This window comes from Gobio gobio (genome assembly GCF_949357685.1).
Source record: "Gobio gobio genome assembly, chromosome: 5".
NCBI classification, from domain to species: Eukaryota; Metazoa; Chordata; class Actinopteri; order Cypriniformes; family Gobionidae; genus Gobio; species Gobio gobio.
The window spans coordinates 16,588,529-16,603,090 of NC_137101.1; the positions used below are offsets into that span (position 1 = coordinate 16,588,529).

Consider the following 14,562-nt stretch of genomic DNA (forward strand, 5'->3'; position numbering starts at 1 on the left):
AAGCTGTGGACTACTGTGGGGTTTTTTTCCTCTTTGAAACTTTATGGAGTCAAAATTGCCTTTTTTTTGTTGTTGTAGGGAAAAGGGCAGCTTGGACAATTTGCTGAATATCTCCTTTTGTGTTCCACAATGACAAAAAACAAAAAAATCATATATCATTGGAATGACTTGACTATCATTGGAACTATTTCCTTAATGTGTAAAGGATTTTATGGACAATTAATAGCGATCTATTTTAAATCTGTGTCACCGATGCCTCAGAGGAGAAACGCGTGCCTTCAGTTCTGCCGAAGAATTGATGGAGGACTATTGAATTATCTTTGTGTACAAATTAAGAGAGATTTCGAGTCCACCGTGCTGGTGAATATCTTTCAAAGCAAGAAGGTGGAGAGGAAAATGACCTGTATTTTCTTCCCATGCTAGTATGAATCCATCTCTTCATGTGTAGTCTTTAAGATGAGGGGAAACAGGCATCAAAACAGCCTCAAAGGCATGAGGAATAGAGAAAAATCCCTGCAGCCTCCAGGCTTCAGTATTTCAAGTGTGTGTGTGTGTGTGTGTGTGTGTGTATTTGCCTGTACATGCATGAGCAATTGCTTTTGTGTCCATCCAAAAGAGGCTTAATATACAGGCGAAAAGTAGTCCCACGTGTCATTGGACACAGCCAGACAGCTCAGCGTGGTGCTTCTCTACTGGAGGTCTCATGATCACAGCAATGGGCACAGATTCTTTAACAGGTCTGCTGAAGCTACACACACTCCCCTTTCTTTTTTGTCTCACGAGCCTATTCGAGACTGACCTGTACGGGCTGTCAGCAGCATTCCTTCCTGAATGGATTCTGATCTCATGTGTAAAAGAAAAAAAAGCATATGAAAAATCAAGGTTGTTCTTCAGGATCGTGTGTGTTCCGAGTCTCTGTGTTCATTGGGAATAAGCTACTAATGATGGTGCTACATTCTTCAGATTTGAATCAGTGAGTGTAAAAGCAAGAAAACATTGTGCAGAATTGCACTCTTCCTGGGTATTTCCACTATTCTCTCAGCCTCTGCAGATGCTTCACCGTCTAAAATAAACCCATGATGTTTAACCCCTTGGTGACCACAGCTGCTTACAGCTACAACTGATGAAGAAGCCAGCTGGTGTCTTAAAACAGTAAACACTATCGGTCTCTGTCACACTCACCCTGTCTCAATCTGTTTCCCTCGTATCATTGTGGAAGATTTGGAGTGCCATTTAAAAAAATTAGGGATTTAATTAATAGTTTATTAATTGAAAAAAAAAAATATTACAAATATTAAAATATGTACATAAATTACATTTAAAATGTGCAAATGAATAAAATGTAATAGTAACAAAAATATGACAAAATCATAAATATGCACATTTTATACATGCACATACATTTGCGCACATGTAAATATTACACATTTTTATTTTACTTTTTACAATTTATTTAGAGTTAAATATTTGTAGATGAAAAAAAAAAAAAAAGTCACTGGAATATTCAATAACTAATTATTTATTGTTTTACTGTTGTATTTACTGTTTTTAAATGTAAAAAGTTCACCCAAAATGAAAATCTGTCATTTATGTCCTCATTATTTATTCATTTTCCAAACCTGTATGGCCTTCTGTCTTCTGTGAAACATAAAATCATATATTTTGAGAACTCTTTGGTTACCAACATCCTTAAAAAAATATTTTCAGCAGAAGAAAAAAAGTCATACAGGTTTGACAAAATTCCATTCATGAATAGATCTTCAGTTCTGCTCCTCTGTTTTTATACTTTTTGTATTTAAATGATTGATTATTGAAAATGATTCTTGACCCTTTTGTTGTATAAAATTCACCGGCTCCACAATGTCGGTTTTTTAGGGATAAATCTCTGCGTAATTACAGCCATTCGGAGCTTCATGCAACTTGAGACCGTGTCATTGAAAAGCCACAATGAACCATAAGCGGAAAGAGTGCAGCTTCCACACCTCTCCCGGGAGCCGCGCTGTCTTTCGCACCAGATGTTTTAGGGCGACCGCTTGAAATTGACAGCTCTGTTTCCCGCCGAGAATCATCATTTGATACGGGCACCCTTGAGACAAGCACTCAACTGGTTAAACTCTCGCGCAAGTCACAGGACACATCACGGTTCCAACAGAGCGTAAACATGTTTGCCTTCATGAGCCAGTCTGGGCAGTGTGAGTTTATGGTTTGAGTCACAGTGCAGCCTACACAACAGCTGACACATGACACGCATGATAGCATCATCAAAATATGAATAATGACAATGGCAAAGTCTGCTTGAGAGCTGTGTTTTGGATGCATGTTGTGTTCAAGCCGAGATGGCAGACTCGGTGTTAGTTTTTGAGAGCGTCGGGTCTCCTTCATGGTCTTGGTGTGGTGGTGAGCGTGTATTGTCTTGCTCAGCGAGGGTCTGACTGCTGCTCTCAGCGCCAGCAATATGAGAAGTGACAGCCTGACAACCATAGCTAATGACGGGAGTGTGGTATTGAGTTGCCCTGTATGCATCAGTCAGAGAGGTGTGGGTCAGACCCACGGATTGTGTTTTTGCTATCCGATCTGCTGAGCTGAACCTCTTGATAATTATTGATGGTCAGAGAACTTGGTTTGTGAGATTGATCTGCTCTTTTTGTAAGTTGAAAGGTCATTTTAGTGCCTCCAGTATTTTCTTTCAACCTGAGGTTGTTCATTTAATGTGGATGACGAGTCGGTCTCATTTCATCCTGATTAAATATCATTCAACATTTCCCATGTGCTATTTTTATGAAGTATTTCCTATACATTAATTGCGAATGATTTTGCTTTTGTTAATTGCTTACCATTTGTATCAAAGCTTTTGAATTTGCCTTAACAGATTTCATTTAGCATCGAGAGTAAACATGAAGTCACAATCCTGAGTGGACTCAACGAATTTGTAGTGAAGTTTTATGGACCACAAGGAAGTAAGTCTGTTTTTAAATTGTTTACATAGACGGATATTATGAAAACAACATTTCCGGGTCACATTTCACACCAAAATCAAAGGAAAATTGGCATTTTAAGACATTTTTACATTTATTACACAATGTTCATGACAAATAAGATAAAAATTGGGGGAATTATTCAATAATATGCTAAATACAAATAAATGATTAAGTAAAATAATAATGCAAAAAAATCATAAGATTGAGTCTGTATCATTACAGTAATTACTTACTACTTTTTTTGGGGTGGAGCGAAATATAACCCAGACATGTCCTTGACAGGTTTCGTGACAAGCACAGTCTTGTGCGATTTCTTTACCTTGCTATCACGTGAAGCAATGATGACACTTTTGCATATTTAAACATGCCTATCTTACACAACTTTTGATTTGGGACATGCCGTCATTGTTTACTCAGAGAACATCTCGTGACCCTTTTTAATTGTCATATCATCTTCTGTTAAATGATCTTTCCTCCCTCTCTCCACTTTGAGAGGTTGGAGCAGGTCTTATCCGTGACCTCTGCGGCTAGGCTTTACCTTTCGGAGTTTGAGCCTGTGGCCACAAGGGTCAGATTGCAGAAGGCTATTCTTGGAGTGAGCACACGTTGCACCATACCTCATATCACACGAGGCCAACAGCAAGGCTTCCCTGTCCACATGTGTACACACCCACACGTGTCATTACACAAATAATTCATAATTATCTATTAAGTATTTCAGTTACACCCACACACCGTCACTTTCGAATACAAAGACCTCCATGGTTAGTCATTTAGAGTTTACATTATAAGCAAACTGCTCGTCTTTTCATAGCCTGTGTTACATGCTAGAGGAGATCTTTCTTAAATAGTCATGTCTCTTTCTGTGTTTCCTGTCAGCACCGTATGAAGGGGGCGTATGGAAGGTGCGAGTAGATCTTCCAGACAAATACCCCTTCAAATCTCCCTCTATAGGTACAGTATTACTATCTCAAAAAGGCATTATCGGCTGAGTGCTCTTCAAAGCCACACACATTGGTGTGGTTGTGAAATGATGGGTAGGAGTGCATTCGAGTCACTCTTGAGGTGTGTAAGGTGGAAAAAGCACATTACATCCATGTGATGTCATATTTAATGGTCTGTAAAGATGGTGTGGTGAAGAAAGGTTAGGAACCGCCAGTGTTGTGCAGTCAAATGCTGTTATTTGGATGTAATACCATTTTAAGACCATTCATATTTGTTTTATATTTATGATATCATTTTTTTATAATTAAACCACATCCCCTCTCCCCAAATGTATTAATTTATTTGAATAATATTTATTTACTTATATAATGAATACACAATAAAGTAATTTGAATTGGGGAAATAGTCATAAATAATATATATGCTATGTAATTAGTTAAAAAAAATTTAAGGAAACACATGCAATCAAATGCTGTTATTTCTATCTATGATCTCATTTCTTCTTTCTTTCTTTCTTTTTCCATCTCCCTGCAGGATTTATGAATAAGATTTTTCATCCGAACATCGATGAAGCGTAAGTCTCTTTACTCTGAGTCTGAATTTTTTGGGTTACTTCTGTGAAACGCAAAAGGAGATATTTTTAATAATGTTTGCATTGCTCTTTCCCATATATTCAAAACTTACAGTGATCAGCCACCAACAAGCTCCAAAAAGGACCAAAAGTGTTATAAAAGTAGTGCCAAAGACTTAAGCAGTCTTTCAAAGCCATAAAATATTTTCTTAAATCCTCCTTTCCAGTCCTCAGTTCACATATTTTAAGTCATGCAATTTTTTTTCAGAAGTATTTTAGTTTTTTTTTAGTTTTTATTAGCATTTATTTGAACATTTGCAGTTTTCATTTTAATTTAAGTTTCAGGAATTTTATGTGCTTTTGTCATTTTTATTCATGTTTAAAAATAAAAATATATATATAGCTTTTTATATTAGATTAAGTTTGAATAATTTTTGAATAACTTTTCATAGCCATGGAAAATTTTTTTTTTACGTTTTTCATCTAATATTTTATTTGATTTCAATTACCGAAAACAATAATTTTTTGTTGTAGATGACACTGGTTTTTAGCAATACATTTTTTTTTTTTTTTCATTCTGGGTGACTTATTTAAATGTGTATTCACACCAAGAGCGATATGACAGCGCGAAGAAAAATGCTATTCATACTGAGCTCAAAGTCAAGTGAGCTCAAAGTCAAGAGACATTCTGGAATGGAGAAGTGGAAGTAAACAATGTGATGCTATCACTTGTAAAGCTGCTTTGAAATAATCTGTATTGTATAAAGCGCTATATAAATAAGTGATCACAGTATAATGATATTCATTTTGGTCATCGCCTCTACTCTAATGCCAAGACTGTTATTCTTTGTCCAGGTCAGGGACCGTGTGTTTAGATGTGATCAACCAGACATGGACCGCTCTTTACGGTATGTATATGCGATCTCGCTTATGTGTCTGCTTTCATGCATATTAAAGGGTAACTAAACCCCTGCTCAGAGCTTAACTCCACCCACTGGCAATTTTCAAAAAATGCTGTAAAAGTGGGCAGAGCCCGGCGGACACAGAGGGGACGAACCGAGGGCGGGGCTGAGCGGAGGGCGTGCACCTGAGACCCGCAGTGACGGGTTGATTGACAGCTGTCAGACTCGCGAGTCGCAAAGATGGAGAATGACTGGAGTGACGCCAGCTTTGCAACAGAGCGGTCATTTCTCCTACCTTCACCTGAAGGGGAGGAGGGTGGATTGTCTGTAGACATAAACCCGGAGCCTTATCAATGCGAGCCGCTGCTCAAACTGCGTTAACTCCCGATGCCGACGATGCTAGTGAAGCAGCCGCGCAAGAGAACTGACCTAATCTATCTGCGTCCGCGGCAATCACTGGCGTGTCAGGGTTTGAAAGCGCGTCTCATGTATGAAAATTATCTGTACAGATGACGGGCGGCAATAATATCGCAAGAAAAGCCAGACGTGTACTGACAACTGCATTATTTAACCGTATTTTCTTCAATACAATGTTAAAGCAAGTGTCAAGTCAGTTTCATTCATAATGTTTCCACTTCATGTAATATGACAGTTCATACTGGAGTAAAGCCGTTCTCATCGTGTGATTGGGGGAAACATTTCTGAGGGCGTGGTGAGCTCGCGCCAGGGGCGCGGATAGTGAGCCGTTGGAGGTACCATCCTACGTCACGATGTACCACAACGTCCAATAGGAAAACTCAACTGCAGTAGCCACCGTTCAACCTGAAGAGGGCAGCACTTTGGCGGTTTTACACCATATTTTATAGAATTAAAACACTTTATACTCAAATGTCAAAACATTTACTCGAATCAATGAACAGCATTAATAAAGCCCCAGTATTACAGATCATTAACTAAAAAAAGTTGGTTTAGGGTTTAGTTACCCTTTAAGAATAAATGCTCAGGAAAAGCTATAGCTTGCATTGATGTTACTTGAGGAGTAGAATAAAGTCTCCGGTCCCTTAGACAGTACTGTGGTGCACAGTAATCCTCTTAACCTCTCTGAATGAGCTAATACCTGCAAGGTCAGAAAACAGCACCAGCTCACCTAACAACCACACTTAAACGGCCCATTCCCGCCAGCAATTCACAATGCCGTTGTCTGTCTTTTTGCAGCTGTCTCTCCATTTATGTCTTTATAATAATGTAATAAATCAAGTAACAGTTTGAAGAAAATTGTCATTTTCATTTGATACTAGTGTAGGTAAAGGGTTAGTTCACCCAAAAATGAAAATTCTGTAATTAATTACTTACCCTCATGTTGTTTGACACCCGTAAGACCTTTTGTTCATCTTCAAAACACAAATTAAGATATTTGAGTTGAAATCCGATGGCTCCGAAAGGCCCCCATTAGCAGCAATGTATTTTGCACTCACAAGACCCATAAAAGGTACTAAAGACGTCGTTACAAAGTCCATCTCACTACAGTGGTTCTACAATAATTTTATGAAGCGATGAGAATTAGTTTTTGTGCGCAAAAAACTAAACAAAATAACGACTTTATTCAATAAGTGCTTGTCTTCCGTCTGGGCCTCTGACGTGAACTCACGAAGCACCACGACGCATGCGTGAGAATATGACGTAGCATCGGCGTTCGGGCATCCAGGAAATGCACAGTTTAGCCCCATTTTGACCACTACGTCAAGACCTAAAGCACGATCAATGTAGAATTCAACAGCTTAGATACGTCGCGTCTTCCTCTGCTTCTAAACAAAGCTCTTCGCTTCCGGGTCATGTGGCAGAACGCCGGCTCTATTCTCGCACATGCGCCGTGGTGCTTCGTGAGCTCCACGTCAGAGGCCTAGACAGAAGACAAGCACTTGTTGAATAAAGTTGTATTTTGTTTTGTTTTTTGCGCACAAAAACGATTCTCGACGCTTCATAAAATTATTGTAGAACCACTGTAGTGAGATGGACTTTGTAACGACGTCTTTAGTACCTTTCAAGGGTCTTGAGAGAGGAAATGTCATTGCTGCCAATGGAGGCCTTTCTGAGCCATCTGATTTCAACAAAAATATCTTAATTTGTGTTCCGAAGATGAACATTGTCTTACGGGTGTCGAACGACATGGGGGTAAGTAATTAATGACAACCCTTTAAGTTGTTTGCAACCTAATGTTGGTTGATGTTATTCTGCATTCTGTGTTCAAATAGTTTTATCATAAGGAGAGTGGTCATGTTTCAGTAGTGACATTTTACGATTCTCAATAACCGTTTCAATACCACAGCACAACAAACATGCTATTTAACACACTGCTTTATTACAAACGTTTATTGTTAATATAAATATTATCAAGTTTAATGGCATGTAGACTTCCATTATTTCTCAATTAAGTGCTTCATTGATTCGCTACTTTGTACAGTAGATACTAAAATAAGTCGGTTATTATTACATTATTTTACTTATTAATTTAATTAATTTGGCTCTACATTTTCCGCCTATATGTTTAAATGTACTCAAAAGGTTTTTCATTTTATGGATACTATAGAAAGCCTGCTATAATTTTTTAAAATTTCTTTATTTATTGAATCTGGTACCAAAGCATCGCTTTGTGGCCCTCTTTTTCTCAACTCAAATTTAATTTAATTTAATTTCAATAAGCGCCTCTTGATCGGCCCAGGCTTTATTTTGTGATAATGACCGGCTGACTGTACATTGTCCTGTGTTTGGATTATTTATATATATATATATATATATATACTCAGCTGCTTTATGTCATTGTCCACGTTTGTGTTTGTATAATATTGACAGCTAGAATGTACAGCACTGGCTATGAGAGAATAGGAGAAGGATAGAAAGAGAGAGAGAGAGAGAGAGAGAGAGAGAGATCTATGTCTACAGCCCCCACACTGAAAGGGAGATTAGGCCATAATCATGTCACTCACCACAAATCCTCCATTTTGTGCTGCATGTAGGGCTCATAACATAAGACTTTTGCTCTGCTCCCGTATTAAAGGCTCTACTTCTATCTCCTCACAGATCTCACCAATATCTTCGAGTCGTTCTTGCCACAGTTACTGGCCTACCCGAACCCCATTGACCCTCTGAACGGGGATGCGGCAGCCATGTACTTGCACCGGCCAGAGGACTACAAACAGAAAATCAAAGGTGATTTGGAGAATAGCTGTCGTTTGACTTGTTCTCTTGGTTTAACCTCCATCTGGCCTCTGGTTTTTTTGTATCTGTCGCCATGTTTCACATCACCACTTTACAATGTCTTCTGCTCTGAAAAATGTATGTGCTTAAGGTATATGTTTGGAATAGTATCCTAGCAACATACTGCAAAAATATTAAGATCTGTACAGTATTCAAATTTTCTATACGTGCGGATGACTGACATTATTTGCGGAAACGTGTAGTATACAAACAGCACCCTGTGAGTAATGCTTTACCTTGCTCAGCTTGATCCCTGCCTGATCTTCATTCAAATGAGAAGTATGAAGTAGAAGTGAATGCAGTTACCAAAAAAAACTTTATTCAAATATTGTTTCAACTTTTTTAAGCATATGCATAGTTGTGCTTGGAGTCAATTGTTTTATTTGCAATGACATAAGGAAACAGGCCAAATTGCAGACATACATTTTGTTATTTTAATGTGATTTTTGCCCCATTATTTTCATTAGGCAAATTGAGTTCCCAAAAGCATGAATGTTAGTTTTGTGACTCTTTCTTGTCTTGTATTTGTTTGTATTGTCACTCAAAAATGTTAATGGGTGTACCCCTGTGTGGCATATTTTTATATTGTAAAATGTTTTGGAAAAAATTCACTACAGTTAAAAAAAAGTTTAGGGTCAATAAGATTTTTGAAAAAAAAATAATTGTTACTTTTATTCAATTAAAGGAACACTCCACTTTTTTAAAAAAATAGGCTCATTTTCCAACTCCCCTAGAGTTAAACAGTTGAGTTTTACCGTTTTAGCATAGCTTAGCATAGATCATTAAATCTGATTAAACCGTTAGCATCTCACTTAGTTACATCGTGTACTAAGACCAACAGAAAATGAAAAGTTGTGATTTTCTAGGCCGATACGGCTAGGAACTATACTCTAATCAATAATAATAATCAAGGAACTTTGCTGCCGTACCATGGATGCAGTGGCGCAATGATATTTACGATATTACGCAGGAATGAGAGTATAGTTCCTAGCCATATCGGCGTAGAAAATTGCAACTTTTCATTTTCTGTTGGTCTTAGTACACGATGTAACTACAGAAGAGTCAAGTTTCAATTAGGAAAAATATCGAAAGTCTTTGGTCATTTTTGAGCGAGACGCTAACGGTCAAATCAGATTCAATGATCTATGCTAAGCTATGCTAAAAGTGCTACCGCCAGACCCGGAGTTCGCTGAATGGATTCGAAAACAGTAAAACTCAACTGTTGAACTCTAGGGGAGTTGGAAAATGTGCCTTTAAATTTCATCAAATGTTACAGTAAAGACATTTATTTTTAGTGTTACAAAATATATCTATTTCAAATAAATGATGTTCTTTTGAACTTTCTATTCATCAAGAATCATGAAACAATTAAGCAGCACAACTGTTTTTAACATTGATGATACAAAATGTTTCTTGAGCATCAAATCACTGAAGAGTAATGATGCTGAAAATTCAGCTTTGCCATCACAGGAATAAATCACATTTTAAAATATTTTAAAATAGAAAACTGTTAAATTGTATTAATATTTCACAATATTACTGTTTTTACTGTGTTTTTGATCAAATAAATACAGCCTTGGTGAGCATAAGATACTTCTTTCAAAAACATTTAAAAAAATGCCCAAGCTTTTGAACAATAGTGTGAATGCAACTTTGTGTGTGTGTGTGTGTGTGTGTGTATATATATATATATATATGTTAATTTAGTGATACAAAAGTGTAACAAACTCCATTATTTTATAAAATGATATTTTGTTTTGTAGTGAAGTATTTGCTTTCTGTCTGACTATATGTTTTCCCCATCCATCTCTGTTTCTATTCAGAATACATCCAGAAATATGCAACAGAGGAGGCTCTGAAGGAGCAGGAGGAAGGAGCGGGCGACTCCTCTTCAGAAAGCTCCATGTCTGACTTTTCAGAGGACGAAGCTCAGGACATGGAGTTGTAGTTAAGGGCGACAGTTTCTCCCCTTTACCACAGAGACTATATTATTTCCTAACCATGCGAAGCAGACTATAAAAGATTCATATTTAAACAAGGTGATTTTTTTTTTTTTTTATCGTTATTATTACTAAACCAGGATTTTTATGGATATCTAGCGTTGACGATGAATACGGCACACTCTCTAGGTGTTCTATCTCTACTTCTTGGTGGTTGTTTTTTCCCCTCGGTTTTTTTTCTCTCTTTCACTCTCTCACTCGCTCTCTCCGACGCCCCAACAAAAGAAAGGCTTGTAGTGTCCCCCCCCTTCCCTTGATTCCATGTTGGTAGCTGCGTAGCTGGAATGCATGTCATCGCCTCCCTAATCCACCTTTTCCGACGCAGACCAGCCGGACAGAGGCCGTATTTAACCGGGGGTGCCCTTGTGATGTTACTAACGTACTGAGAGTTGTGTCCGTGATGCTCTGATGTATGAATCCCCTCAGCTTAGACCTTTTGCAAGGACTGTCTTCAGGTGGAGTTGTCGCAGTTGGATCGGACACGTTTTGCCTCATTACTTCCCTCCACCTCGGCGGTTCGATCGATGCTGTTCGATCATCCCAGCGCAAGTCATTTTGAATTATCGTTGCTTCCCTGGTTTTTTTTCCCCTTTGTTTGTATTCTCTTTAAACAGCTGTTTTAAGATAGAAACGCTCAAGAGAGGAATTTCTCCTTTCTCCTTTTTATTTGGGTCTCACCTTGAGGGGAAGTTTCCACGCTGTACGTTAAAGCAATCATCAGGATTTTACAGAACGTCGCACACATTCTGCTCACCAATCAAGCCCACGATACAGCGCCAGCGGAAAATATCAGTACGACTCCCTTTAAGTTCCTCAAGCGTCTTTTTAAAGAGGATGTAGATGTAGAGGCTAGCACACCGAAGCTCAACTTTTCCACTAGCTCGATGTTTCTGGCTTTTGTTCCCTCGTTGTGGAAGTCCCACACCACAAAACGTGGCTCTACGCTGTGCGACCTTCCACAGTGACCTTCACAAAACGACCAGGAAGTGACTGTCCTGCTTTACGGAGCACAAATCGTTTATTTTGTACCAACATTGTATGCACAGAGTGTTTGTCTTTTTCCTCTTTCTGTCTCGCTCCCTCTCCCTATTTACGAGCATCTTTTTTGTACATTTGTTGTATGATGCGGAAGTGGAGTCGTGTAGGACTTTGTTGGTCTAGCCTAGAAGAAACCTTACAGAGAAAAGAGACAAAAAAAAACACTTTTACTAACATTTGTAGAGTTCATCATCTTTTCCTATTGCTTGTGCATAACTATGATAGCTGTTGTTTGACCTCATGTAGATCTAGTTAGTTTTACTGGGTGGTGAAATCAAAAATAGTTGTTCATATGGATTTAGGTTACGTAACCCGCTTGTCCGAATACAGATATTATTCGAAGGATCCCATTTGGAAAGATCTGCCTCGGAACTACTTGTGGTTTTAGGAGAAGGCCGAGTAACATTCACTAATGCTGAGGTGGGGTTTCGCCGCGACGGTGTGGAAACGGGCAGATATCTTCTGTACAAAGAGCTTTTGAATTTCAACATCTGCAGATATCATCAGTGGCATGTTGGTAACATGAAGAACCAGATTTAGTTTGTGTGTGTGTGCGTGTGTGTTTTGCAGTATTCTCATAAATCTCGCATTCTGAATGCACTTGCAGATTCATTCATCGTCCAAAATGTAAATGAAACGGGGTTGAAGTGTAGCGTATGACGTTTCCGAAACAGACGTCGACCCCAGCGGAATGGCATTAGGGGAGGTGTTTTAGTTCGGCTCGCGCGATCGATCCAGAGCTGCCTATATTTATCCCATGGCTTTTTTTTTTTTAAATGTTCTTTCCTGTTTTTCATTTCTAATTAACTGGGCAAAGCATTTGACCTTGTTTTAGCCCGAGTCAAGAATTGGCCAAATTGTGCAATGGAAGAAGAAAAAAAAGTCTCAGTTGAACATTTTTGAGTCTAAATCTGTGGATAGGGGTTCATATATTCAAGAAAACAAAGAAAAAACATCACTTTTATGCAGTATTGTATTGAGAGGAAGTTATAATAGTCGCAAGGAGAGAGATGGCATATGTTTAGAGAGGCCTTTGTTTCACGTCTTTCAGACATGTATGGAAGAAAATGCTGTGGTTTGGTTGCCATGGCAAACATTTTGCCATGCCAAACAACACACACCCTGACAAACACGACAGACTCAGCTTCTCTATTTCATTTCTGCTTCATTTTTTTTTTGATCGCTGGACTTTAATTTCAGAGGCAAAATGTGGAGATTTAGTTTAAAAATATATATATTTTTCCTTTGTTTTTAACTGTCATGTCAAAGAGTAAAATGACTAAAGAATCTGAGAATCTCGAATAAACATGTATAAGTGTGCTTCCAATATAATTAGAAATTATTCAGATTTTTTTGGTGAATTTATTTACTAATTTTTGGATTCCTATTTTTTTCCCCCTCATGACAATAACAGAGGCATACATCTGGAGCAGGTAATATGTGCTGAAAAGGTGTTTGGGAATGAAGGGAGGTTTTTTTTTTAGTTGTTTAGTGGGTGGGGTGGAATAAATAATTACAGTGTGTCCTTTGTGTTTGGCACCCATAAGCCCCCAGTGCTTATACACACGCACAAACATCGCACACATACACATCCAGGGGACAGCAGTTTTTAATGTCGTGGTCTCCAGCTGTTTGTTTGCCTGCCTGAGAGAGAGAAAGAGAGAGAAAGGAAGAAGAGATCTGTCTTCCGGCTGCTGCCGTGGCCTCAGAGGCTCCACCTGCTGGCGGTCTCGGCCAATGGCATCGCGTCTCTTGCATTTGTGTTCACGAGCTCTCCAGTGCACTTTGCATGCGTCCGGTGTAGAGTCCAGTCTAGTTGAGTCCTGGCTGTCCACTCCTTTAGTCCTTTATACCTGTGCTTCAAGAGGGTGCTCAGACATGGGGCTTATGTGGGCACACAGCATGGATTTTCTTTTAAAATAGTATCTGTATCTAGTACCTAGTGTGTGATACGCTGATTTAAAAAAGAAAAATACACTGTTTTATTTTCTTCTACACCTTTTTTTTTAAATCCCTGGTATTATGGTAATTTGCCCCTTTTATTTCCTTAACCATTAATCTTACTCTATTTTTGCCATTCTTTTTTTTTTTTCTTTTGCATTGTGAAGTGGGCATGCCTGTCACAAAGGACAAATGCTCTTTATCTATAGGATTATAATCTCTTAAATAGCTGTGTACAGTAAACTGTAATAACTTCTTTTTTAATAAAATATTAAATATGTGTACAAACTGCTTTGTTTCTTTCTTCAACATGGGTCGTTGTTTTCATTCAGAGAATTTTAGTGCCCCTCATGTATATTTTAATATATTGGGTGAAATGTTAAAGAATTAACATGGCACAATTTTTTTTAATATCACAATTAAATGAGCATGAGGTGAATTTTAAATAATTCTAAATTTCTTTAGAGTTTCTTTAGTCAAGTTCTTGTTCACTTCTAACCAAAAATGGAAATGTATTATGAACGCAACAAAAATATTTTGAATAAAATATTTTAAAATTATTTAAATAACATTTGTTTATTAAGAAACAATAAAACGTAAAAATAAGAAATGATAAAAATAATTGTATTTAATTGGCACTTTCCTGCATTGTTTTTCTACCCTGTTATTGTTTTGTACATATTCCTAAAAAAAAAAAAAAAGTTTTGTACATATTCCTTTAATGATAAAAGACAGTCCCTTACATCATCTTCCACAGGAAGTGACATGTTTCTGGCGCGAAAACTACAGCGCAAACAACCGTAAGTATAATCAGTTGTATGAATTTTATGATTTTCTGTATTTGTCGGTTTGTTTTACTCTAAAAATGTTTCATACAATACAGAAATCAACATGATAATATATATATTTTAAATAAAACATCACAACGAATT

The 14,562-nt window shown here is 37.8% G+C and overlaps 1 protein-coding gene across 2 annotated transcripts in view; it reads left to right on the forward strand.

Moving 5' to 3' along the window:
* ube2h (ubiquitin-conjugating enzyme E2H) overlaps window positions 1-13,931 on the forward strand; it is a 33,440-nt gene extending 19,509 nt beyond the window's left edge. Inside the window, exons 2-8 of one of the 2 annotated variants that reach the window (XR_013816447.1) lie at window positions 2,881-2,957; window positions 3,858-3,932; window positions 4,458-4,497; window positions 5,350-5,402; window positions 8,475-8,603; window positions 10,475-10,690; window positions 13,104-13,912. Coding sequence is in view for 1 of the 2 variants with exons in the window: in XM_079816392.1 (XP_079672518.1) it covers window positions 2,881-2,957; window positions 3,858-3,932; window positions 4,458-4,497; window positions 5,350-5,402; window positions 8,475-8,603; window positions 10,475-10,599 (499 nt within the window). In the remaining variant the exon portion in view is untranslated. Of the gene's footprint in view, window positions 1-2,880; window positions 2,958-3,857; window positions 3,933-4,457; window positions 4,498-5,349; window positions 5,403-8,474; window positions 8,604-10,474 lie in introns of both variants that reach the window. The other variant, XM_079816392.1, reaches the window with a different exon arrangement.
* Window positions 13,932-14,562: the final 631 nt, after the last annotated feature.